Raw genomic sequence first — 25,522 nt, forward strand, 5'->3', positions numbered from 1 at the left:
CGCGTCGTCGGCCAATCAGATATCGCTGGTTTTATATGGGGACGCGCTTGGCTTGTTGTCTTGCATTATCTCTCATCACCATGGCGCAGACTGAAGAGGCTAGTTTGGAAGAGGTCAGTGTCACCACGATCTTGTCATGTACCTAGCTAACTCCCTTTTTAGCGCTTGAAATCCGCGCTGTGGTTGTCCATTGGCAAGATCGTGGATGAGGAGACTATCAAGCTAGGCGTCAATGCCACTCCGCAGTTCATCGGTGCGTTGACAGAGATGGTTTGGGCTCAGATAGGTATGTTCCATTGTTCTATGTCAGACTCCTGACTTTTGTTCCTTGTAGCTAACTATGCGCAGAGACGATCAGTCAGGATCTCGAATCCTTTGCGAAGTAAGTAGGCATTATTGCAGCAAATGAGCAGGAGATTGTTACTCTTCTTCCCGTGGGATAGTACCTCTAACAAGAAATGTTCTAACTCCATCTTCTCATCTAGACACGCAGGGAGATCTACCGTGAATGTCTCCGATGTGATGCTACTTGCTCGCCGCAATGAAGGACTGGATTCGATTCTCCGTGCTTTCGTTGAACAAGAAAAACAACGCCAGGAAGACCCCTGAAGGGTTGGCTGTTAGCCGCTTCCGATAAGAAGATATCCTTCCTACCACGCAGTCTCACAGGCCACTGTCGAGGATTGTATCGCTTTCAATTTCGAGATTCCTAACAAAGTAAAATGTGAGTCAAAACATGAGATCCTAACAGGGTTCATTGCTAGAAGACCTCCATGGACATTGATGAGGTCAGCGTCTTGCATTAACGATCATATTTCTGACGTTTATCCAAGAAGCTTGCTCGATTTGTACAGCTTCTTAGGCAATGGGTACCAACAGGGGCAAGAGCCTGTACTGCGGCAGTAATGCCACTCTACGGCCTCCATTGATCGATGTACCTTGTCACCAAGGCCCCCCTTGTCCGGTCCGGCTCGACGTCTGGCTCTTTATCCAGATCGGGAACACAAATGTACTCGTGGCTAAAGCTGCCCTTCATCCGGGCAGCAGCACCATGTACTCGGAATTATCTAGGTGACACGCACTAGCCCCGAGTTATGCCGGGTCACAGCCTAGGATCTGGGCAGATATTTGTTGTTTCAATTTTTCTCATCCCTGCTGGACCACACCTCACCAAGATGATGATATACCATTTCATACGCGGCAGACCCAGTTTTAATATCACATATTCCCCATTGTACATCGTATGTTTGTAATGTTTGTACACGGCAAGTGGACGTGGCGCAGAAGACCCAGACCAGTTGGACGGGTGGGTGCAGACGTCATTTTCTGCGTGGCGGGTTCGTACAATGGACTCCAGGCGCCATACTTAACAATAAGCGATGTGTAGCAGAACAGCACAGCCACACGTCAGGGCCAATGGCACATAAGCTAGAATAGGTAACCTGAAGGCGCTGGGAAGCAGCCGGTGTTCGTGAAAGATGATACCAGTAGCGGTACATGGAAGTCGCGTGACACATGGAAGGATATTAGAATAGTTAATAGTATTCCAAGGCACGCTAGTCCCAGTTTATTGTAGCTCTTTCTAACTTTATTTTCAACTGGAAAGCTCGATGAGCACCTCACATCAGTGGATTCCAAGGAGGAAAACAGTAGATAATGTGGCTAGGATACACAGAAGTAGGCAGCAACCTTATAATATCCAAGGTATAGTACTTGAATGATCTATGAATAGTATACTCCGTAAAGTGTAAGGGTCATAGTCCGTAGTAGAAAGATGCGTCGAAATTGTCTTGGCAGTGTGGCTGGGACACTATTATCTAAATAGGTAATTTTCAAGGTTCTATTTTTTTCTTCACATGCAACATCCATGTATCCATGGTACGGTGGCAAATTTCTCTAACCGGAGACGGCAAGGTGGAAACCCTGTAACCCATCAACCCATGGAATTCCAGGGCTGACATCACCGAGCGGGTCCTCTGGGGTCATTTAGAGTGTGGCGCAGGTAACCAGCCATTAAGCTGAGAGCTTCTCCCAGGATCGACGTGCGTGCCGCCATCCACTGATCGTCAAATCATTCTGGTCCCTTATAACTCGCTCAAATCCTGTTGCCTGAGTTCCTTTCATATATTCTCCCTTGGACCTCACCTTTGTACCCCCAAATATTCACCATTTTCATCCATCCAACACAATATGGGAGCCGGTGGGGTAGTCCTCCGGTTTTTCAACCTCGGACTGCGTGTTCTGCAGTTCCTTGATGCTGCTGTCGTTCTCGGCATTTTCTCCTACTTCCTGGCTGTCTTATCCAGGAACAACCAAACAATCGAGACATGGATTAAGGCAGTCGAAGGCTTAGCAGGCGCAGCAACCGCCTACAGTCTTCTCGGAGTCATCTTCACCTGCTGTCTGGGCGGTGTGGCCTTCTTTGCATTCCTGGGCGTTGCCCTGGATGTGTGCTTCGTGGGCGCGATGGTCGCCATCGCCATCTTGACCCGCAAGGGCGTTTCCCAATGCACCGGGACAGTCGAGACACCAATGGGCACTGGCAACGCCAACGACGACACTGCTTCCAAGGGTCTGAAATTTGGCATGGCCTGCAAACTGGAAAAGGTTGTCTTCGCAGTGGCAATTATAGGAATGTGAGTTGATCCTAGATTACCGATCTTCATTCTGGTGATGCTAACTTATCCCCCAGCTTCTTCTACTTGACCTCCATCCTCTTCCAAATTCTTCTCGCCCGCCACCACAAGCGTGAGAAGCGTTTCGGTCCCTCCCCAACCAACGGTTACACCCACGGTAGCCGCAAGGCCTTCTGGCGCCGCAACAAGAATAACCCCGAAGCCCCTGTCGGCGGTGCCGATGCCCTGCCTGGCCACCCAACCCCATACGAAGTCGAGATGGGCGGCGAGCCCAAGACCGAGAAGGGATGGTTCAGCTCTTGGGGTAAAAACAAGAACACCGCCAATGCCCCGGCTGCTGCCCCGGCACCCGGTAGCTATGGCTACGGTAACTCGGCGTACACTGGCAACATCTAGGTTGCTGGTGTAGGGTACTTGCTGTTTCCGAGTATTTTTATCTGAGTGAACTGGTGCTCCGTGCACTGGTTGATGATTCTATGCCCCTTTGTGTTATTTGAGAGCCAAGATACCACTGCTATGTTTGTGATTAGATTGGATTGTACAAAATGATGGAGGATATCTGGCGAGCTTACTGGGTCTTCAAGACTGGCTGGTCACCATTTAATATTAATCAATACGATACTGCTTTATGAATATGTTTCTACTATATGCAGGAACCTCGGAAGGACTAGATTTGAGTTTCGTGTTCCTCGGCGCAATGCAACAATGGCTTTCAGCCTCATTTTCCGCATGCGTCAATATGGCAACGTACCGGATTCGATCATGTGGCGAATAATTAACTGAATGTCATTTACGAGGCACGGGTTACATCCATGTTAGGCTTGACACTCGGACTCCAGCCAATGCCTATCTCCCCCGCGTTACAGTTTACCTCGTTCGGACGATAATATCAATGCATTCATGAGATAGGTTGTCTGAGCAGTAAAAAAAAAAAAAAAAATCATGGACTTCCAATCACACCTTAGAAAGATGTTAAAGAGATGATAAGCTAAGTCGTGGAGAGGATTCGTATGTATTTTCTGTATAACGTACATAAATGGAGTTCAGCAGTGAACAGAATAAGATAAAATGCTCAATACAAAACCGGAGAATATAACTAAAGACACAGACTAGAATCTGCGATCGGAAGGTAAACACAGGCCTCATAACTCGGTGCTAGGATCGATCTAAATGCGACATGGCATGTAACAAGTTCCCTTGGGATACCTCGTCCACAGAGAAATCTGCCGGGGATGGGAGCATTGCCTCTCTAGATCCCATACTCCATGCCTCAGCACGGGTATGGAAGTAGGCCACCATACCCAGAAGGACGCCAATATTTTGTGACGCGTCCTAGCTTCCTCCCGGACGGGGTTGATAGACCCGCTGTTAGGCTCTTCCGGCATAAGAACCCAGGATCACAGATCTTGTTCGCGGAACTCTTTCCCCGCACCATGAGGCGTGACTCCGCACGGTCCCAGATCAGACGCCATGGCACAAGGTCGCCTACTTGTTCCCTGAACATCTCCAGGAGATAGGTATACAGGAGGGAGAACACAAGATCAGTTGGGTGGAGGTCAGAACTCTTGTACTTGGGTCACGGTGAAAGCGGACACTTCTAGAGCCAAGATCACAAAAATGACCATGGAACTCTTTATGACCAAGAAAGCTATGAAGCTTCCAGGGCAACAAGCAAACCCCATGGCACGATGGTCACCCGATTGTTCCCGGCATTTGGGAAGAAATGAGAGGAGACAAGCACCATATCCTCCGGATGGTTGATTCTTCAGCACTTGGGAAGAGACAGAAGAAAGTGCAGACACCATATCTTGAATGGTTAGTTGTCAGGACTCTAGAAGCGAGACTAGACAAGGAAGGCCAACGCACCACATCACGATTGATTTCGTCTCAATAGCGTGTGCGATACGTAGTCTATCACCAAGGCTCCGAGCAAACCCCATAGTACAAGGTCGTCTGATTGATCTCGGCATTCGGCACAGAAACAATAGAAGACAAAGTAAGCACCATACCTTCTGAATAGTTGATTCTTCGTCACTTGGGAAGAGACAGAAGAAAAGGCAAACACCATATCTTCCGGATGGTTGGTTGTCTGAACTCGAGAAGCGAGACTAGACAAGGCAAGCAGACGCAACGCATCACGATTGATTTCCTTCCATAAGCGTGGTCAGTATCCATGGATATGGTGTGCTCTGCTCCGGGCAGACCCCGTAGGCACAAGGTCTCCCGATTGGTTGTTCCCAGAATTCCTCGCAGAAGCGATAGAAGACAAGGTAAGCACCTATATCTAGGCGTAGCAAGACCATAGAACCATTCCTCGGTCTCGGGATAAACATAGCCTAGGAAGCAGCCTCTTATGCCCCAAGACTTTCGGTTTTGCCCTGAGAAATCAGGGCTAGAAGAGAGATGAGAGAAGACAGCCAGAGTCACCACATCATGGTTGATTTCTCCCCAGAGCGCTTGTAATACATTATATGTCCGATGATTGTGGGATGATCATTGGCGAAGAAAGATTGCTTGCCATATAATGCAGAAAGTTGAAGACACCGAATATGGTTCTTTGCTATACCTTGACCGCTGTACTCATCGGCTTGGGAGTCTTCCCCCCACACCAGAGGCCATGGTTTCAAAATCGGCATGAATTGCACTCTGGAAGTGGTCAAGCATTCCGAAACGGACGGGAAATTGCCTTTTTTGTCGTTTGCCCTCGAAGGAGCTCGTTGATGGGCAAGGTTGCAGAGCCCTAACTTTTGTTTGACAGCGAGTCTACAGCCGTCATAGTAGCATCCAGGAAAAACCATCGTTGGTGGTTTCAAGAGCTTATAATCCTTTGTCTTTTTGTTGTTGCATCGTTCGGTTTGAAGATCGATTGTTGTGTTCCCATTGCAAGCTTCACATAGACTCGCTGACGATGTAGGTCGGGGCACAAGTCCGTGATCAGTCACATTTCTAGGAAATTGTTGATCTATGTCGACATATTGATATGTCGCAGAACTTGACCAGCAGGAACATGGGGTATGTCGCGCAGCAAGCCATCCTGCTGTATTACACGAGATCACCTGTTTTGTGCAGAGTGTTTTGATTAGTATTTTAAACATTCGTAGACACAAGAGTTTGCCAATAGATGACACTGAACTTACAGTTGGTCAGTTGATTTACCCGAGCCATGGACCTCTTTGCTCTTACTCAGAGGGGTAATTCGGGTCAAAACCTTCAGCCTTCACCAGAAGATTGCCGTAAAGATGATGGTAAAATGATGGTAGGACGGTAGGATGCTCAACCGAAAGATGCATCCTATCGTGATAATTCGATGAGAGCAGTGGGATGAGTAGAATTTGTGAGATGAAGAGAAGAGAGATAGAGAAGAAAGGAGTAAACAAAACTCGGGGGCATCTCCGGGTATCGCCGGCTATCTCTATCGCCCCTGGGGCCCGATGCGCCCCCGGAAGCCGGGGCTAGCCGCGGGGGCGGTCTAGGGCAAACTTTTGATCCGACGATGCTGCTACCTTTCGATCTCACACCTCTAGTATTTGCCTGCGAGATGCCACCATCGTAATCACCTTTCATAAGTCTATGTGAGCTGGATGAATACTTGGTAAGCTGGGCAAAAGTCCTGAAGTATGCAACTACCCCTTGTACTAACGCTAAGCTTCCCTACTGCAGCACGAGTGATTTTGATATCGCAGGCTACACCCACGCCCACGTGCAAGCCAACTCTTGAGGCTGGTAACCGGACGACATTCCAACTCAACCTCATCAAGTACACTTATAGGACCCTCCCCCCAACCCGTGTAGTCCTTGTAGTCTCTAAATACCTCGTAGGCAAGCGATCTAAAATAATACTCAGCACTGAGTAGAGTATAGAGTATTGCAAAGCAAGATAACTCTGATCTGCTTGGCGAACAGATCGGCGATGTGACCACAAGACACGGAACTACATTTCGCGTGTTCTGGAGACAACAACTTCTGTGACTTGTCTGTGCTCTTTTTCGATATATCCTGAACTCAATAATGGAGCATATAATGTGGTTCGAACAATGGATGCCTCTGCTTATGGCTGTTAGTGTTAGCGCTCATATTAGGGCTTGGGTGGGGCTCTGGCATTAGAAGTCTGTATGCTGTACTTGAATTCAAAACATAGTGCTTTCACCTAGAGAACTGATAGCTCATGTTGATTACCCCTGGAGTGCAGGGAGCTGAACAACACTGCCTGACAACTCCCTGGGATCCTTAGGTCTTAAGAAATACATTACGAGCCGAGCAACGAGGCAAAAAGCAATGCACTACTATTAACAATACCACAAGCAAAAGGGGAAGTCACTTATTCCAGCCATGATAAATGGTAGTGTAAAGTGTTCTGCCGTGGTTCTGAGCACAAGATTCGCTCATTCCCAGCAATACTATAACGGTACTAACACCGTACGATTGGACTGTGAAGTAGTATACATCGATAATAGAGAGGAAAGATATAGGAGGACCTCAGCGGCATGGGATGCTATCGTCGATATTGAGAGAATCGCGTAGGGATACGACAATGACTGCGAATGGACTTTCGAAACCGGCCTACTAGATGTAAAAGACTGATTCTGCCTTATAGTTCAATGAGTATTAGAAGCAGCAGCAAATACATAGGAGTAATTCAGACATTATGTAGTAATATTACCTGATGCTTCTTGATGGATCTGATCAGGCTTCTGCTGACTGTCACACTGGAAAGGTATGGCGGCGGTGTAGGACGGCTACTACTTCTACTACTACTAAGAATCAATATCTCTCCATTTAACAATTTTCAACTCACATAATCATGCTTGCCAGTATTACGAACATATTCACCCGCTCCATCAGTCCCTTCGTGCTCCTCGTTATTGGCAAGTTTGGTGCCACAATCCATGTTCTTCATCTCCTACCCGAGAACGGCACCATCGAACGCTTCAGTCTCACAACCCCACCTTCCACTACCACCTTCTGCCACCGTGGAGCCAGAGAGCAGGCGCGCGAGCAGATTGGCACAGTCGCACTTCACGTTGGAGATGGCGAGACTGCTAACAGCTTCCTCGACGACGTCGAGACACGAATTCGTAAGCTGCAGAATGATTCTCTAAGCTCGAGCCCGGCGCAGCTGCAGACAGGCAGCGTTGAGGTGACTCAGCTAGTGCAAGACGTCCTTCAGCCCGCGGCACTCGATGCGATTCATGAAAGAGAGGAGCGAGATCGCTCTATGCGCGCGACGCAAACGTACCCTGTTTTTGTTGTTTACATCATACGCTCGAGCGTACCTAGGTAGGAATGAGCCTGACTGAGCTGACAAGCTTTCCTTAATGAGATTCCATCAGTTCCTGTGCTCAAGATATGAATAGTAGTTGTGGTGTTTTGAAATAACATTACATGCATCACAGTAATACACTGACACGGTTTTTATTTTGTATATGGCTTGGTTTTTTAGAATACTGTCTGAATAAGAGTAGTTAAGCATGTAGGGCAGCTAGTCAATAGAGTAATAGCATGCAATACTGAGTCTCTGTATCAATAGCCATTGAAGACTTGACAATGAATAGTTAGACTGCACTGCATGTCAAGCGCATCATTGGTGAGCATAAGCCCAGAGGCGATTTCAACTGAGCCTTGAAGCGTCCTGGGGCCTGTTGGGTTTACTTTTGGTATCAGCTGGTAGTTCTGAGTTTTTTGTCAGTAGAGTCTGTCTCCCTAGTGACCCATAGCTTAAGAAAAATCCGCAAATGATATTTATAAATCAACCAATTCATCAATGCTGTAATGAGAATCCAAATTACCCGCACGTGTCTGGTGCATTTTCTTCTCAACGAAGGCGTCAATGTCCACACGCTCCTCCGCGCTTAGTAGACATAGCCGATCGTCAATTGTTGTAAGAGGACCAAAGAATCTCTGATCAATGAAGCTCCAATAGATCTCATCAAACATGGAGCTATGTCGTGAGGCAAGACAAATCCAAAAGAGTCCAGTCTCTAGTGAGTTCTCCATGGCAGTCGATAGACGCTGAGATTGTAACAATGACCCGTCTTTGATTTTCCTTGCCTCACAATCTTGAAGTGCTTCAAGAAACGTGTGAAAACTCGGCATAAAACGCACCAAAAATTGACCGAGATCCGGCTCCCCGTCCTCCGGACGTTCCAATAGGAGCCACCAAGGAGCAGCATATGTAAACTCAACAGGGGCAGCGTAAGCAAACTCCCAATCGATCACCCCAGCGACAATAAGCCTCGATGGATCAACAACAACATTATCAGGGCGAAGGTCGTCGCAATAGAGCCGGAAAGGTCCGCTGCAGTGCTTGGATATCTGACGTGAAATTCTGCGAAAAAGGCAGCGCGCGATATATTTCTTCCGACAGTCGGCTTCATCTGTCACGGCATCGTTGCGTTGAAACTCAAGATGATGGAGATGTTGCCGAGCGAGCTCCTCGAAATAATCCGCCGCGTTACTAAAATGCCGTCGTCCAAAGACATTATGTGGAATATTGGAAAATTGAGAAAGCCGATTCATGTTAAAAGAGAGCGGACGCTTTGACACAATCCAACCGCCTGACTCATCCTGTCTGACAGCCCCAATAGACGGAAATGTAGGCTTCGACAGCTCTAGAAGTACTTCAGCCATGCCGAAGTAAGCTCTCTTCAAGACCAACATAGGGATATCCGAACTCAATGTAGCTATCTCTTGAGATGAGTCTCTGAGGTAGCCGCTCAACGGATTTCCTTCGATAAAAGACATCACAATGTATGGACCAACCACACACTTGCCATATCCTAAGACATGAGGAACAGGGATCGTTGTGTGCTGAGCAACATATCCCATTATAGCAACCTCATCTTCAACCTTTTCATTGCGAGCAATGACCCGACCGAGGGCAGTAAAGCGAACCAAAACGCGATGTCCGTTTTCAAAGGTGACTCGGTAGCAAATATTAAAAGCGCCATTTGGAAGCCGCAAAGCCGTCATAGGCGTACCATGACAATGCCGGGAAGCAAGCTTTCCTGCCAAATTCTCCGGTGAATTTCTGAGTAGATTTTGTATCCACACCTGAAAAATCCGGTCGGATTGCTGTTTCGCGAGACTGTCGAAGTCCATTTCGTATACACTGTGAGGATGGTATGAGGACAAGAGTCAGGAGGAAGGAACACCTTGTGATGTGAGTCCCTGGTTCGGAGAGCCCAGTCTGTCAAAATCAATTCTTCATGCTAGCCAATTGCTGTGAAGCTTGAGGCGCCAGCCCCCCTGCCGCAGCGGTGGTCTCACTGGGTAGCCAATGAAACCCCATTATCCATCACGGAAAGAACGACCATGCAACGACCCCATTGCGGCGCTAAATCTGGAGCAAGATTTCCCAAATGAGACTGGTGCCCTCTAGTGTAATAAGGTCAGTGCGAGAAAGGGAAGTGATCATGACTTCCCAGATGCGAAAAAGTTCTGCGGACCGTCGACTAACGATTATGATCCGTAGTACATATACGCTAGTCTAATGACGCTGGTCACGAGATTGAAAACAAGAGCTAGTAGTCCGACCTGGCTCTTAGGCCGCGGACGTACGTCCCAGTCGGACCGACAGACCGCCAACTAGCGACCTAGCCGGCTTTTAAACAGCGCGGGTCGCAGATCTGCTGTTTATGGACCTATGTTGTACAATGTCGAAGATCCCATGATATGCTTCGATTAAATTCTATCCAGCAATCCACTTTATCGTGCACAGCTAATCTTAACTAAATGACTTCACCTGAGGGAGTGTCGAACTGTAGCAAATTGTACAAGTTCATCAATATACGAGTCCACCACCCTCACAAAACTTCATCGCGATGCGCTAACTATCTTAAAACAAGCAAAAGCGGCAACAGCCAGGGACACTGCGCTCAGAAATGCATCTGCACCAGTCCCGATACGATTCGAGAGTACGTCGTCGTTTACCGTGTCGCGCGGTATTAGATTGAACGTCGTTGCAATTGCCGACCACCCTGCAATCGCCGGAACAACCAATGTATCGGCCATTCCAAAGAAATACTCGAATGGAAGTTTTGAAGTTGACGACAGGGCGAACGTTAAAGCGAGAGAGTACAACTCTAGAAGGCGATACCGGCGTCCAGATCCAAAGCACGGCAATGTCAAGAGAACGAATCGATAGCATGCGTGTGCAAATATCCACGATTTGCTGACGGCAGTGAAGACGAACAAGTTATCGTGAACCATGACTGTCTTCCATCCAACGCGGCGTCCTTTTTGGATGATCCAAACGAAGAGGGCAACGCAAGTGAATTTGCTACATATTCCCCGAAGGGTGCCGCCTACGGGGGTCGCGACCATCATGCCAATGTTTGCGTACACCGCAAAATTAACATAGGTCGTAAAGGCGGGTAGGAATCTCGTCTGCAAAGACCGATCCGCAGTCAGGAACGTTAGGACAGAGCCGAGGCCGAAGGGAAGCAAACACATGGTTTTGGTCATTTCGCCGAGGGTAGCCGTTGTGTTAAATAAGAAGATAGTCGCGCTGGTCCCAAGGACGACGAGCAAAAGCAAGCCCGGGCTCCGAAGAGCACACCCATAGGTGAGGATGAGGATGAGGGTAAGCCATACGTTGAATTGGATATCAACGTACGGTTCAAGCGCCGTAAGTAGTAGTGAGGAAGCCATGAGATGAGCCGCGTAGTTCTATCCGGAGCTTTGGCTTGAGCTTCCCCAGCTGTCGTGCGGCCCTCGCCTAATTGCGCTCTCGGTAGCTTGGAATAGCCAGTTGGACTTTCCAAAACGTGGGGACAATATAACCCAAGAAGAGTTTACTGAGATGCTAGGAAAACCAGAAATTGGCTAAATATCACAGGAAGATGAATGACCAACGGCGCTGGGTGCAAAATAGTACTGTACTGGACGGTGGGCGGTGAAGCGCCGGCTCGCCCTCCAAAGTTACAGGAAAGACGGCCGTTTCTAGCGCCAAAAGTGGTCATTTGCGGCGTCATTTTCACAGGTCGTCATATTCTAGTTGGAATATAAGTATTAAGCCGAAGTTTCAAAAAAATTGAATTAACAAGCAGAATCATTAGGTACTTTGGCATGACAATACCGTCAATATAGGGACATCAACTAACTCATCGCTTAACAGGTCATGGGTAAAGGATACGAGAAACAATATAGAGCGCCCAGATGCCGGGCTAAAAGAGACATCGACTGTTCAAGTCCGAAGACCGAAACTGGCGAGCATATCGCTCGACTGGTCAGTCTATGAACTGGTAAAATTGAAATATCCACCGGGATGTATCCGAAAAGAAAAGGGAAAGAAGGGAAAGACGGGAAAACAATCGGCAAGAGAAATGAAATTAGGAAACCGAGCGCCCTTAGTGGCGAGCAGTGATAAAGCCCCAGCGGCAAATAGTACCGGCAGCGACGGGGCCCATGAAGATGGGCTTACCGTGAGTGCACATAGCAAAGCTCAAGCCATCAGGTGAGCAGATGATATCCCCAGAGTGGCAGGACCATTGACCAACGTAGTTAACAAACTGGTTGTTAGTAGAGGCCTCGGTGGAAGCCACACGGGAGTCAGCGGCGGCGGGAGTGCCGAAGACCTTGGCAACCTTGGATGCCTCCTTGGTAGTAGTGGAGGAGGAAGTGCTGGTTGAGGAGGACTTCTTCTCAGACTCGGTGGTGGACGAGGCGCTAGTGGTGGTGGGCTTCGTCTCAGACTTCGAAGTGGTAGACGACGTGTCGGTGTTGGTGGGCTTTGTCTCGGACTTGGTCTCGGACTTGGAGGACGATGTACTCGTGGACACAGACTTGGAACCACTGTCCAGGAAGGGAGCGTGTTCGGAACACTTGTAGCCAGGGCCCTCAGCCTTGCCGATGAGCTTGGGGCCGGGCTTGGGGAAGTGAACGGGCTCGCCCTCGATGGTCACACACTTGCCAGCCTGGTCGACGTTGGCAAGGAAGAGATCAGGGAGGCTATCGAAGCTGCTCTTGGCGTTTGTGGTGTGGCTATTGGGCTTGTTGTTAGGTGTCTGGTTGTTCGACTTGTTGTTGTGCTCCTTCTTGGTGTTCTTCTCATCGAGCATCGGCTTGGGGGCCTCCTTGGCCTCACGGTTTCCGGAACCACCAATGGTGATCATAGCACAGTTCATGTACATCTCGCGGTTGCCGACCTTGTTGAACCAGGTCCAAGCAAATAGAGCATCACCACTTGGCGCGTCCGAGGGGACCTCAAATTCGTATTTCTTATCAATAGGGCAGTCACCCTCCATCGACTGGAAGACCTTGAAGGTCTTTCCCTTGTCATAAGTTAGGGCGAGCTGACATGAGCCACCACCATGGACCGCACTTCCTTCCAGCTGTATCTCTTGGGAAGAGCCTGGTTGCCATGTAGCCACAGCCTCAAAGTCATCATCGGCGTATCCTTTGCATGGGTAGTCGCTACCCGAGGTGGAGAGAGGATTAGTGTAAGAATAATCCTTCTGGCCCTTGGCTTCCTTGTTGAGGGGACTGCGGATAGGGTATGGTTTGCTCATCTGAATATGAGCCGAGACAGTGGTGGCCAAAAGGCCAGAAAGAATCAATGTGCCCTTCATTGTGATTGGGGTGTTTCTATGCCGTGTATTAGTCTCAAAGCTCTCTGATAATGGCAATATCGAACGACTGCCCGAGGAAAGAAAGAAGCAATTGCCAGTGCTCTACTTACAGCGTCTTTGGAATGTTTTGTGTATAGACTTTTGATCACTTGAAATGATACTAAACACTTCTTAGCCACCAATGTCAATTATCACACAGTATGGAAGATTGAGAGAAGGGAAGAAAATCCGGGTTGTCGACAACGATTAGTATAAATACATAGCCAGCGATCCATAACATTCCGCATAACTCCACGGAGGAATGGCAGATACCATCATGTTGCGGCCTTTTCCCGTTAGCTTATGGCTTAATTAAGGCCCTCGCAACGTAAAGAATGTCAACAAATCGGAGCCCTCGCCAGCATATATGCTTAATCTCGCAGTATTGTCGCATGAGAGGTCAAGGGAAAATAATTAATATTAACAGAATCAACATGTCCAAGTTCAATCCCGATACGAGCATTAGGAAAGCCACACGGATCTCCGCTCGACCTTGTATTGTCCAAATACCTACTCCGTAGATCGCCAGCAGAACAAACTCCGCTGTTTAGTGGCAACAACTCGTGGAACAATAGGATTATAAACATAGTGGACGCCGAGGGACCAAATGTGAGAAGACAGCACCATGTCTTCCTTCATTCCAACCTGTGTAAATCTCCGCAAGCTAAGTTCTGTTCAGGAATCTCGACATCCTGCCGGGAAGGCGAAAAAGGACGCGTCACACTTATTTATAAATGCCGATTTTTGTCCGGTAATCAGGTCCCATCTTAGACGCAAATCCATTCTGTGTAGTTTCTTTCGTCCAATAGTGAGCTGCGGAATACAACCAGTTTGGGGCTCTTCTCAAGGCCGGGGCAAGCCCTAAGGGGTGGTTGGAGCCCCTGTGTGCCACCCCCTGCATGCCCATCCAGGGCACCAATCACGATTCCCTAAGCTAAGGGCTTTGTTTACATCCACAGTAAACCTAGCAGGATTCTTTTTATATCGTGGAAAAGCTTGTCGCTGGGATCCGCACGTTGGACTTCGAGGTACTACAACAGTATCTGCTAGTTGAATATGCTATATAACTATTTGGTTCAAGAAACAATAGTTAGTTACTCCAAATTCTTTAGCTGACTAGAGTTGCAGAAAGAAGAAGTTCTTGGGCTTGTTTATCAATTCAAAAAGATTACTCTCTTTAAAATAAGAGCACCGGTAGCTCATTTGGTAGAGCGTGCGATTGCAAATTTGGCAATCATCGCGAGGTAGCGCGTTCGATCCGCGCCCGGGGCTTTTTGGATTTTTTTTGGTCCTTGTAGCAAGTATAAGAAGGGACTACAGCGGGTAACACTACAATATGGATAGATTTATCGGGTACAGGTGGGAGAAACCACGCAGTGTAGGTAAGAATACACGAGGAATTAGTTAGAAAGAACTGGCTCACTTGAAGACGATCCGGAACCATGCCCTAACCTAGATCATAAAGAGGCTTGCAAGTCTCTTTTTGCTTTTCACTTCTAGTTTCTAATCTATTATCCGTAAAATTTACCAAAACATCAGGCTACTATTATTCCAAGCGGCCTCAGCGACTTCTTCCAAGGCGACACCCTTCAACCCCGCCACAACCAATCCCACACGCTCCATGAAACAACTCTCATTGCGCGTCTTGACCATTTGCCCCAGTATAAACTTGTTATGTTTCCGACTCGCCGGCAATGGCCTCGCAGTTTCCAAGTAAACCGCGATTTTGGGGTCATTAGACAAAACCTCGCACCACGGCGCATCAGTCTCCAGTTGCAACTTGTCCAATGGAATATTCCTAACCATTTCCAACTGTTCATCCGTCCGGAACGAGACACCGTTGACACTAATCTCAAGACCCAGTTCGACAAGCTGGAGCATCTCCCCCTTCGTCCCCGCAAAAGAATGCACCAGCCCGCCACGCGGCAGTCTTGGTAGGAAAGGCTTGATGATAGAAATGAAATCCTCAGCTGATTCACGAACATGCAAGAACAGCGGTAATTGAAATTGCACGGCCAGCTCCAATTGCTCGCGGAATGCGCGTTGCTGCGTTTCCTTATCGGCCCGATCCAGGTACTCGTAGTCCAACCCGATTTCCCCAAACGCAGCTAGAGGCGACGGCTTCTCGGCTAGGAGACTTTCACCCAGTTCGCGCAGCGAGTTGAGATATTCTGATTCTGGCTGTCCATAGATCTCGCCGGCGTGGTACGGATGCACGCCCAAGGTCATTTTGCACATATCCGGGAACTCCCTCACTGCCTGCAGGTTTTGTTTTGCACCTTTCAGATTCATGGTGGTGAGCATGACCTTTTCACAGCCATGGTCTCGGGCTCTTTTTAGGACTTCTGCATAATCTGGTTCGTGATATTGCTTTCCTCGGTAGATGCCTTGGAATTGGTCTGCTGTGAATGTGACGGCAACCTGTCGCCAGTCTTAGTTAAATTTCTAAAAACAACGGAAGAAATTTACTTACGTCGAAGAACTTCATTGTCATTATTCGGGTGGGATATCGCAAGGGAAAGAAAGGAAAAGTCTTAATCGTGGGTTTAGCGTTCTTGGCGGGTTCCAACCAAATAGGGCGGATATATATTGGCAATCATAAGATTTGTGAGGCTCGGCAATGAAATGCTACCAGCGGGCTTCACACAGTTTTTGAAGTAGACCTTCAATTAGATGATGTTACAAGTTGTCTAGTTGACAAACCAACATCGAGATGGTACCGATGTCGGCGGCGAAAGTGGGGTGGGGTTGTTTTTTTCCTGTGAAGCCCCGAGGGGTAAAAGGCGAGATATAGATTTTATAATGCATCTATATGACTATCAATTAGTGGTAACCTTGATTTCCCCAATTTCCCCTGACGCCGTTCCCGCAAGGACACCAGTTCCAATGATCCCACCATCACTGGCCTCTCGCAAGAAGACACTCTTTCCTCCTACTTGAGGACCAGCCCGCAGTAGAAGTCGATCAATATATCTCTGTACATTTTCTTTATAGTGAGGATAGTGTTGAATCACACCACCTGAGAAGGCCACCGCGAGCTCCTCGGGCCCGCTATTCCAACCTGGCGTTGACGATGGGACTGACTCGGGGTCCGTTTCCTCGGTAGCCCTAGTATCCGTATTGATTTTTCCCCCATTGACGTGCTCGGACGCTTTGTTGCACAATTGAACTTCATCGATGCAGTCTAGGAGACCAACAACCGCAGAAGCCACCAAAGAAGCCGCTCGATCCTGCACGGCCGAGGCAATAGCCCGAATATCACGGGCATATTCAGGAGACCAAGTCCAATCACTCTCAGGAGATGGTTGAAGTGTCTTGGACAACTCGCTTGCTAAGCGCTCATCGGACAGAGAAGAAGCAACAACAAGCGAGAGGTAGTCCGTTGATAGGGAATATTCCTCAACCAACTTCAGCGGTAACTTAGAGCGTTGTATTCCCAAGACCCCATGGAACCAATCATAACACACAATGCGGACGAGCTCGCCAGTGTAACCACCGCCGACCATATATTCCATTGGTTGGAAACCAGGTCTTTTGCAATTTTTATCCAGCTGAAGGTCCCATTTCGTTCGAATGCCAAGCTCATCAAACGAAGCGGCCGCAGTGGAGAGAGTCCATTCAGTCGAGATGAGTGTTTCCTGTGCGTCGGGGTGTTTCTCAAGAATGCTTTTAGTTTTAGACTCGTGCAAGTCCGCAAGTTTCATAGGAACGGTTGCGTTGCATCCCGCACCCACGATCAGACCCATAACAACACGCGTGTTAGGCAAGGAAGGGATAGAGTACGCCAATGAAGCAAGGGTCGCTGTCGTGTCATTGATCATGACAGCGACTTTCAATTTAGGAAGAGAAAACAGCCTGCGACGCTTAGCAGGCATGTTCATTTCATCTCCGTGAGTTGAATATGTGTGGCGTGCATATCCATTCAGCAGGGCTTGGCGGAGATTGAGGTCTGAGTTTAGTGAAAGACCTTTCCCTGTCGGCATCAAGATAGCTTCATCGAGGGAATCTTGTCTACAATAGATTAGCCGCAGAAACACACAGCCAAGTCTGGGGCCGAACTATACTTTATAGGAAGACAAAAGGAAATGCCTGTTGTTATTTGGTCAATCCGCTCTTCACTTGGGTTGGCCAGCCTGTCTGCCACGACCTCGGCGATACAGTCTCCAATCCATGTGAAGAGATCAATAGAATGCTCCTTTCGTAGATGCTCGGAAATGGGCCATGCCTTCTCTAATGTGCGTCGTACGCGTGCATGTCCTTCAACTTGTTGATCTCCTAGGAGATCGATGAAGGCCACACGAAGGTAGTATAGACCAAAATAGACAGCAAGATAGCGTCCTGTTTCATGACCTGTTGGAAGACGTGTAAGAGCCGTTGGAATGAAATGTTCTGAAGATTCCGCGGCCAACTTTTTATAAGACGATGACAGCCGGCAGGATAAATCATACAAGGTCCCAAGTTCGACCCGGAGGGGCTGAAGAAACTCCTCGAAACTAGGCTCTTTCGGGGAGACCTGCGAAGTTGCCATTTCAACCCGAAAATGCTGACGTGACGTGGCTTTGCCTAAGATGGAAAGGTTGAGGCATCCGAGGTCGGGTAAACACGCGCTGGTGGAATACCACCACGTGACCGGCGTTTACTATATTTATTGTGTTACTTTTTATAATTTAGAACATTTCGAGATTGACAGGATTCGACGGTATATACTTCTGCTTCTACCTTAGGGTCCCTGTTGCTTTTTTATATCATCATTTGGCCTCTAGGGTTGGGTGTTATCCACGGAATGCTGCCCTCGAACTCCACTATGATTATTAGACGTACTAATTAGATGTGAGTATAGGATCTATAGACTTAAAAAATGGAAGTATTCTACACAACGGCAAGCGGGGCGCGGGAAACGGCGCCCATTTGCCTGTTGTTCCGCCCGCCCCGACCGCCTGCCTGACTGCGGTCTCCCCCTGCCCCTTCCGGCTTGGTGGCCCGCTGAGGTGCCCCGATCGGGCTAGCGCCGCAGTCGCCGCTTTTACTAGTCTGGCCCTCGGCCGTCCCATCTATAAAACACCGCTCGCCCTCCCTCGACTCGTTGACGCACTTTCTCTTCTGCTTCCCACTTTCTCGACCCCTTTTTCCTTTCGCCCCCACCGACCTGTGCGCGCTGGCACTCGCACGCCCCTGCCTTGCGCCCCGAAATGACCTCGCACATCGGACTTCGTCGTAAATGCCGCTCGACCCGCCGCTCAGCCCCGTCCCTGACCGCGTCGACTGCGATGCGATCAGTCAGCCAGGAGTTGAAGCGCTGAGAGGACCCGTTTTCGGCCTTTTCCCGTGAGCCTATGCCCTGTCTATTACTTTTCAAGTGACTAATGTGGTTGATTATGGTACAGAGCGACTTAAAATGCTTTTTGTTTCTAAGCCTTTGTCGAAGGTCATTCCCCTATTTCGCCCGCGTTCCTCGCGCTTGCAGGGGTATTTCGGATCTCCTCGCCACTGGACCCATTCTTCGGCATAGTTGTTACTGATGTTACATCGCACAGCCCCCGGCGTCGCAGATTCACCTGCACCTGCTCGTTCGTGAGCCTGGTGGCGGCCTATCGTCGTCATAGTCAGTCTCACCGGCCCCGCTGTAATGAGCTAGGTTATCTTCGACAACTCATCTCGGTGACGTGAGCCAATAGCAAAAATCCCGCGTCTGCAATTGAACCGGATGAGGACCTCGGTCTGCGAAGATGGCGTGACGTTGTCTTGTCGAGGCTATACTATTGGCAGTGAGACTGGGAGCTGTATGGTTACGTGTTTTGGGGCGCTCCGCATCGGATTACCCGATATGATGGGAATACCTTCCGCGGCATGAGAGTTTTATCCTCTCGCGAGGCTGATTTCAGGGTATAAAGGACACTGGCTGTTCCACCCGAATAGCACTTCAGCACCTCAAACCTGTTCCAAGTTCCCCGCTCCCCTTTCCCCCGATTCCATATCAATTGCAGCTCCATTCCCCCTTCCAGTGTCCCCCAAGCCCTAACCCCTTCCAAGTTACCCCTGCACACGACATGTTGAGCGCCAGTTATCGCTTGGAATCCTTCCGGCCTTGGAACCTCCCCCAAGAGAAAGTACAGCCTTTACGGGATCACCTCGGTACTCGGTACCCAAGCCCAGTCTCCATATCTGCGACGCCTTCCCCCTCCAATCTTAGCAATCCTATTTCAGAGACTCAGGAGACATATGCTTCAAGACTTGAGCGACATCCCCTACCTGTTCGCCCACCGGCAGAGGTTTGCTTCAATGGCGGTCCACAACCGAATGCTCAAATCACTCGACACGAGCCGGAGATATTGGAGCCAACATCTCCGACTTACCCTGGCCCTAACGCCTTCGATTTTGAAGACTCCCTATACCTTAAAGATCCTCCAAGTGTTGGAGATGGTGATCATACAATGACGTGCGAACAAATCGTCCCGGATTCTGAGCACCAATCCCTCGGCTTCGAGTCAAGTGGCTCGGAACTCGCTTTCACTCCTGATCAGCACTCTCAATTTGAGGTTCTTGAAAGCCCTCTTGAAAGCTCTATGCAGACCGGACACTTTGCCGAAGATCTGACAATCGATCCGGCAATCCTGGACGATAATCTTTCCCGCGATGTTGAGCAGGCTCAAACAACACCAACTACCACTATCGCCGCAGCCATTCCACGCAGAATCCCAGTTGAACACTCTCGCTCCCCGGTTCGAGACGCCCATCACCACAGCAGGCAACACAATCCTAAAAGGCCAGTGAAAGTCGGTCAGCTGCCTGCCAAAATCAGCAAAGTTTCAGTTGTCGTCGAAAATCGCCCCAAAAAAAGGGCCAGACAGTCCACTCCGGAACTCGGCCGCAAGAACGTATCGCTTCCGGCATTTCGTGCTCAATTCTCCGCCCTTCCGGCTGAGGACAGATTACAGTTCTTGTCCTGGCTGTTCGAGGGTGCCTTGTCTCATTGCCTCCATACGCCTCCGAGAAGGGATACAGTCCCGACGTCTAGATCCCAACATACAAGCATAAATGCTCAAGCAATCGATGCGGGACTTACTTCTTCGAGAAAAGGGCTACCATGGTGCGAGGAAGAGGTTCGCTTACTCGTGAAACTCAGAGAGGAAGAAAACCTGGCGTGGTCGGAGGTGACTGAGCGGTTCGGTCAGAAATTCACAGGAAGGAGTCAAGGCTCTATGCAGGTGTACTGGAGCACAAAGCTTAGGAAATGACAGCCGTCCCCAGCAAAAAATGTATATAGGTAATAACATCGACTGATTTCATGATGTAACTTGGGAATTATTGTACGTCGTATGTCTCCATATCTCTGATCATAGCAATCATATCTTCTTGCTTAAAGATTGACTCCATTCTTGACCGTGTTGTTATTCTTCCCTACTGGAAAGGTATAGGAAGGTGGAAAGGAACCAAGAGCGTACAGCAAAACGTTCTCAATGAGACATCTCCAGGGCCGTCCTGGTTGACTATCACCGGCGTGTTATTTGTTACTAGGAGATCTCATGATCGAACGATCTCTATCGCGGGGGGGGGGGGGGGGGGGGGGGGAGCCTTCTGGCGTTGGTTTTGGCCGAGTATAGTTGTAAACGGTGGACCTGTGACTTACTAGATGCGGTTAGTTTTGCCCCTTTAGGTTTAACGCCTCAATACCCCGTCACGTAACCTCCCATTCAATGCCCTCCGACATAAGACCCGTCTTCGCTGCTCTTCCTCCTTCCCTCTCACTTTTCCATTATTCTGCCTCTCTATCTTGCACTCATCGCCGCCCCATTTCTTTTGCTCTGGCCCCCACCGGCTACTGCGCTTTTACCAGTGATGCCGCATGATCCGATATCCAGCTTGCAATGCCTGTCACCCGGAAGCGTAACCACCGGAATGATACAGCATCCTGTTCTTTCGTGTCGATAAATACTACGCCTTCCCTAGGGCGGTGACTGAGCACCATGCTACGAAGATATCTAGGTCTCCCTCTGCCTGTGCGCTTCTTGAATTAATACAATAACAAATACCGCTGGGACAGCAAACCGGCGGATATATGGACAAGGTGCTACAGTACAACCTAGTTTCAGATACTTTAGTTATCTCTGAAGACACATGAAAATCTTAGGAAATTGAGTTTGAGAAATGTGCAACTAGATTGAACAATACATAGTCTGACCATTTCGATAATCAGCTTAGTCAGGGATGTTCTGGTTTCGTATTTATATAATTGCTCCTTGTTTACAGACGTAAGGTAATTACAGAAATGTTGTTCCACCCGCACAGCCACCGCTTCAAAACAGATAAGCCACAATACTCGAAGCACCTGTAATGCCACACTTGCTTATCAAAATTTGATACTTTCGACATGTTATGGGATCGCCCAGGAGCTCTTCAATGGAGGATCTTTTCTACCTTATCAATAAGCATAGTTTATTCGCATCAAAGTTAGATATCCCCGGGAGGCATGCTGTCATCCTCATCGTCCTTATACGGCCAGTTTCGCCAACATAACTCCCGCTGGTCCACTTCTGCTTGCCGAACCATTTCCATACGAAACTTCCGATTGCCCTCCACCGCCATCTCAAAGTTGTCTGGCTCGGTACCGCCTTCCAGATCTATATCGAGGTGCTCTCTAACCTGGGACAATAGCTGTTCAGACTCATTCCATTCCTGCGATTCCACCATGGCTGCCTCTCGTTCTTCATCGCTGAACACAACCGGACAAGCGGCCGAGGAGATGCTGCTCCATACCGATGGAGTCGTGATGCCTACTAACGCAGCACGTAAGTTAATTATGTCTGCGTCCCAGGGATACCCTGTCTGGCGAAGGAGATACTGCCGCATTCCGAGATGAGGAAGTCTCAACAAATTCATGTGTTCCTCATTGTGTACGCCTGTCGCGGCTGTGTAGTAAAGGTTGGCCTCTTCCAAGCGAAAGACGGCTCTGCACTGTCTCTGTTGTTCGATTCCCATCTCATCGAAACCATCGGGAAGAGATGGAATATGCATACTTTGAGGTTGGGAGGAATCGTGCTCACAGAATGCGGGATAACCCACTTGCATGAAGCGGGGGAATATCACAGCATCCTGCCAATCGATGATACTGATGATTTTGGTTGATCCAGGTGCCAACAAAATGTTGCTCAGACTCAGATCAGGGTGTCTCAGCGTCGGAACGCTGTTAGAACCTGGCCGGATTATATGAGGCGCCAATTGTAGGAATCGCGAAAGTAACGAGGTGTGCTCAGAGGGAAGAATGTCATGGTTAGTCGGTAAAAGAAAAGTTTGGCGAGGCTGAGCTTTGGCGTGGTGCTGAATGACAGCCATCTCTCGGCGAGCCGCGGACGTAACACAGTCCTCAGGTGAAAGCCCTGGCAATAATCAGTCCCGGTCATGGGGACTACTTTTCTAAAACCCAAGAACAGAGGGGGAAGGGGGAAAGGGAGGAACGTACAGGGTCCACGGTCAATTTCGAGTTTGCTTCGTTCACCATGCCAAAACTGCCGAGCAGACACAGGGCCGATACAGAAATCCTCCACGATTGGTATCTGGGTTTCCCCGTCAAGGTCCTTATTGTGATACAAGCTTCCATACGCAGGAAAATGGAAATCAAAAATCCTCCTCTCCATATCTGCAATTTGTGTCATAATATCTTTCGTCTCGTCGGTAGTGAGAGATAACCACCGTGAAGAAAGACTCTCTCCCTTCACTCGCTCCATCAGAATATACTCTGCTCCGATGGGATTGTCCGATGATGCTGAATAAGCCAAGACCTCCGGTACCGGAAGTTTGAGGATAGATCGCAAAAAATTCATGGTAGCCACCTCACTGGCGGTTGTATAATGAGGAGGCCCGGCAATGGGAGTCGGAATTCGCGCGATCACTTCACGGCCATTCTTTGCTCGCAGAAGAAACACTTTGTTGAAGCCTCCCTCTGCAAACTTAGTAATATCAGGGCAATAGTCTTGTTGTACTGCTTCGCCGGCGATCCGTTGGAGCTCTGTTGGTCGAAACTTGACGTATCGTTCGTTCAAACGGTCGGTCTCGTTGAATCTAGCTGGAATTTAGCGGTTATGATCAAAGCAATAATAAGCTTCACCTACATCCATCGTCGTGATGTATTTTGAAAGAATTCTTCACTGAATGCTGGTGGACTGGTGGATAGGTGATTGCGGGAGGAAGCAGACATGACAGGCTGCCTGGAACAGACCAACTGCTTCCGCAGACAGGGAGGATATGATATACTTCGAGTAATGGCGAGTCTCTGGAAGCAATTCACCATTGTTCAAAAACTATAGTAGTGAAAAAACATTCAGTCACGTAGGGGTGTTGCCTGATACAGGTTCGCTTTATCAGTTGACGCCGTGGAAGCTTGCTAGAAATTGAGGTGAGCTCCATAGCCGCTAACTGCATTCACGTGATGACCGATACTGGTCTGGGACCTCGCCCATGGGTTTACCCACCAATCGCTGAGAACCCATGTCCTGTATAGTACAGTATTGTATCGATTATTTACTCAGTAACACATATAACAATGTGTCATGTTGTACATTCTACTGTTATTTTATTTTTGTTGGAATCGAAACTTGCGCTACAGTATGTCGCGACAAGTTACGAAGTAGGAGATGCTGTGTCGATATTGTGCAGGCTTTTGGCCCCGGGTCTGACGTCACTGTTACCAAAGCGACCCTTTGTGAAATATTATAGATCGGAACACCTAGGAATACTGTCGTCTGGGAGTACTGTTAAATGAGATGCGGGACCCACATTGCCCATCTAGGTTCCCCTGAACGAGAGAAGGCGTCTTTCTTTTCCTTCCTTGTGTGCAGGAATACTCTCGTCTTTTGGGTTACCCGATTTGTATGGTCTGAATTTCTGTTGTCTAGGATACATCGATTAGGGGGCTGCATAAAACCCAAGGCCGTGAGAAGCCTGAGGCATAAATCAAAGCAAACTCGCTACTTGTCGCGGTGATCTATTATTAGAACGTTTCATTCTGCTTGTACATTGACATATTTTGGCTAGACTGTAGTGAATCCATACGTACTCTTCTAGATGAAAAAATGTATAGCTTACAAACGACATTTCAATTTAGGCAACACTGCATAGGTGAAAATAATCAAAACAGGAAGGAAAGAGAGAGGCGCTGAGTAAATGGTGCCATAATACATTCATATTCCAATCACGTGGTCAGATTGTATATCATGATCAGGCCCACAACAGATGATTGTTGAAATCTTAAATGATGGATAGGTACTCTAGAGTTTGTTTGCTGCCATTCTCAGGATTTGCTCGAACTCCTCCTTGGTGGCGTCTTCTGGGATCTCAAGTGTCTGAACCTCTGCGTGCAATCCATTCTTTCTAATCCAGTCCTTGATTGACTTTGACTCAGCTTGCGCAGCTGCTTGCCACTTGATAACATTGCTGGTTCGGGTAGCGCCTGGTTTCGCATTGGGTCTATTGTCCGGCACCTGACGGGTGTGGTCGCTAAGGTCGAAATGGAACCCAATATTTTTCAAGTCCCGTTGAGAAGTCGGGAATACGGTCTTGCCAGCCCCAACGGTCGGTCTGGTAAACTTTTGGAAAGCAACATCGATTTTTTGTGGATTTAAGATGGCATCGACCGCCTTCTTTCCAGAGTTCTTTAGCCCGGACATGGCTCGCAGACTAAGTTGGTTAGCCCTGCTTGCTTAATTGAATGGAAAGAATCTCTCCCGCAATGAGACACACCTTAGCCAGAAAGTGATATGTAATAAGGCAAGGGAATTTCGGGACTGACTGCCAGAAACCTACTGAATACTTATTTCAGGAGGGTGAACGAGCTCTATTTTATATCTCTTTCCGTATCTATATCCTAGTACCATTAGATTGGAAAATAAGGGAAAGAACTTCACTTGGATATGCATGATCTGATCACAAGAGCGCCTAGTTTCCAGTGGTTGATAGGTCACTGTTTCTCGATGCATGATATGGATGTAACATAGAGTTTCATACAGCGCGCGGCTAATAGTAATATATGGATTATTTTATTATTGATAATAGTTTCTTGTTATGTAAACACAAGGAAGAAGTAACTAGGGTATTCATTGAATAAATATTATTTGGCGAAACAGCCCATCCCGAATCACGCGCTTTTCCTAATACCCAGACACCCCCCCAAGATCTTAATGATGAGGGTGTTTGTTGCCGTCGACTCGGTGGATACAGAACTGATGACTGGTTTGATTTTGCTTCGCTACCGCCGTGTGGGTTAAATTAGTTGTTGTGATTGTCGAA

At 48.4% G+C, this 25,522-nt stretch overlaps 13 protein-coding genes across 13 annotated transcripts; 5 read left to right on the top strand and 8 right to left on the bottom strand.

Moving 5' to 3' along the window:
• Positions 1-80: 80 nt before the first annotated feature.
• Positions 81-609, top strand: N7525_006439 (CENP-S family protein; the record flags this gene model as incomplete). The annotated part of the gene is made up of 4 exons (XM_061213726.1): positions 81-113; positions 163-286; positions 349-382; positions 486-609. 4 exons carry the CDS (start codon positions 81-83, stop codon positions 607-609), a joined length of 315 nt encoding a protein of 104 aa, XP_061068157.1.
• Positions 610-2,190: 1,581 nt separating this feature from the next.
• Positions 2,191-3,032, top strand: N7525_006440 (uncharacterized protein; the record flags this gene model as incomplete). The annotated part of the gene is made up of 2 exons (XM_002569025.1): positions 2,191-2,636; positions 2,693-3,032. The coding sequence occupies 2 exons, from the start codon at positions 2,191-2,193 to the stop codon at positions 3,030-3,032; spliced, it is 786 nt and encodes a 261-aa protein (XP_002569071.1).
• A 4,405-nt stretch (positions 3,033-7,437) lies between these two features.
• Positions 7,438-7,917, top strand: N7525_006441 (uncharacterized protein; the record flags this gene model as incomplete). Its single annotated transcript, XM_002569022.2, has 1 exon — positions 7,438-7,917. The coding sequence occupies one exon, from the start codon at positions 7,438-7,440 to the stop codon at positions 7,915-7,917; it is 480 nt and encodes a 159-aa protein (XP_002569068.2).
• Positions 7,918-8,375: 458 nt separating this feature from the next.
• On the bottom strand, positions 8,376-9,734 carry N7525_006442 (phosphotransferase family protein; the record flags this gene model as incomplete). Its single annotated transcript, XM_002569021.2, has 1 exon — positions 8,376-9,734. One exon carries the CDS (start codon positions 9,732-9,734, stop codon positions 8,376-8,378), a length of 1,359 nt encoding a protein of 452 aa, XP_002569067.2.
• Positions 9,735-10,448: 714 nt separating this feature from the next.
• N7525_006443 (uncharacterized protein) lies at positions 10,449-11,285 on the bottom strand (the record flags this gene model as incomplete). Its single annotated transcript, XM_061213727.1, has 1 exon — positions 10,449-11,285. One exon carries the CDS (start codon positions 11,283-11,285, stop codon positions 10,449-10,451), a length of 837 nt encoding a protein of 278 aa, XP_061068158.1.
• A 698-nt stretch (positions 11,286-11,983) lies between these two features.
• On the bottom strand, positions 11,984-13,204 carry N7525_006444 (putative extracellular protein; the record flags this gene model as incomplete). The annotated part of the gene is made up of 1 exon (XM_002569019.2): positions 11,984-13,204. One exon carries the CDS (start codon positions 13,202-13,204, stop codon positions 11,984-11,986), a length of 1,221 nt encoding a protein of 406 aa, XP_002569065.2.
• A 1,563-nt stretch (positions 13,205-14,767) lies between these two features.
• Positions 14,768-15,731, bottom strand: N7525_006445 (TatD family hydrolase; the record flags this gene model as incomplete). Its single annotated transcript, XM_002569018.2, has 2 exons — positions 14,768-15,664; positions 15,717-15,731. The coding sequence occupies 2 exons, from the start codon at positions 15,729-15,731 to the stop codon at positions 14,768-14,770; spliced, it is 912 nt and encodes a 303-aa protein (XP_002569064.2).
• Positions 15,732-16,062: 331 nt separating this feature from the next.
• On the bottom strand, positions 16,063-17,771 carry N7525_006446 (hexokinase family protein; the record flags this gene model as incomplete). The annotated part of the gene is made up of 2 exons (XM_002569017.2): positions 16,063-17,254; positions 17,308-17,771. 2 exons carry the CDS (start codon positions 17,769-17,771, stop codon positions 16,063-16,065), a joined length of 1,656 nt encoding a protein of 551 aa, XP_002569063.2.
• Positions 17,772-18,112: 341 nt separating this feature from the next.
• N7525_006447 (uncharacterized protein) lies at positions 18,113-18,844 on the bottom strand (the record flags this gene model as incomplete). Its single annotated transcript, XM_061213728.1, has 3 exons — positions 18,113-18,334; positions 18,390-18,581; positions 18,626-18,844. The coding sequence occupies 3 exons, from the start codon at positions 18,842-18,844 to the stop codon at positions 18,113-18,115; spliced, it is 633 nt and encodes a 210-aa protein (XP_061068159.1).
• Positions 18,845-19,290: 446 nt separating this feature from the next.
• N7525_006448 (uncharacterized protein) lies at positions 19,291-20,478 on the top strand (the record flags this gene model as incomplete). Its single annotated transcript, XM_061213729.1, has 1 exon — positions 19,291-20,478. One exon carries the CDS (start codon positions 19,291-19,293, stop codon positions 20,476-20,478), a length of 1,188 nt encoding a protein of 395 aa, XP_061068160.1.
• A 395-nt stretch (positions 20,479-20,873) lies between these two features.
• N7525_006449 (uncharacterized protein) lies at positions 20,874-21,090 on the top strand (the record flags this gene model as incomplete). The annotated part of the gene is given in 2 exon segments (XM_061213730.1): positions 20,874-20,878; positions 20,898-21,090. 2 exon segments carry the CDS (start codon positions 20,874-20,876, stop codon positions 21,088-21,090), a joined length of 198 nt encoding a protein of 65 aa, XP_061068161.1.
• A 601-nt stretch (positions 21,091-21,691) lies between these two features.
• On the bottom strand, positions 21,692-23,528 carry N7525_006450 (Mitochondria protein Fmp29; the record flags this gene model as incomplete). The annotated part of the gene is made up of 3 exons (XM_002556826.2): positions 21,692-22,617; positions 22,701-23,299; positions 23,350-23,528. 3 exons carry the CDS (start codon positions 23,526-23,528, stop codon positions 21,692-21,694), a joined length of 1,704 nt encoding a protein of 567 aa, XP_002556872.2.
• Positions 23,529-24,504: 976 nt separating this feature from the next.
• Positions 24,505-24,903, bottom strand: N7525_006451 (uncharacterized protein; the record flags this gene model as incomplete). The annotated part of the gene is made up of 1 exon (XM_061213731.1): positions 24,505-24,903. The coding sequence occupies one exon, from the start codon at positions 24,901-24,903 to the stop codon at positions 24,505-24,507; it is 399 nt and encodes a 132-aa protein (XP_061068162.1).
• Positions 24,904-25,522: the final 619 nt, after the last annotated feature.

Source organism: Penicillium rubens (genome assembly GCF_028828025.1).
Source record: "Penicillium rubens strain IBT 27055 chromosome Unknown utg000003l_segment0_segment0, whole genome shotgun sequence".
Lineage (NCBI taxonomy): Eukaryota > Fungi > Ascomycota > Eurotiomycetes > Eurotiales > Aspergillaceae > Penicillium > Penicillium rubens.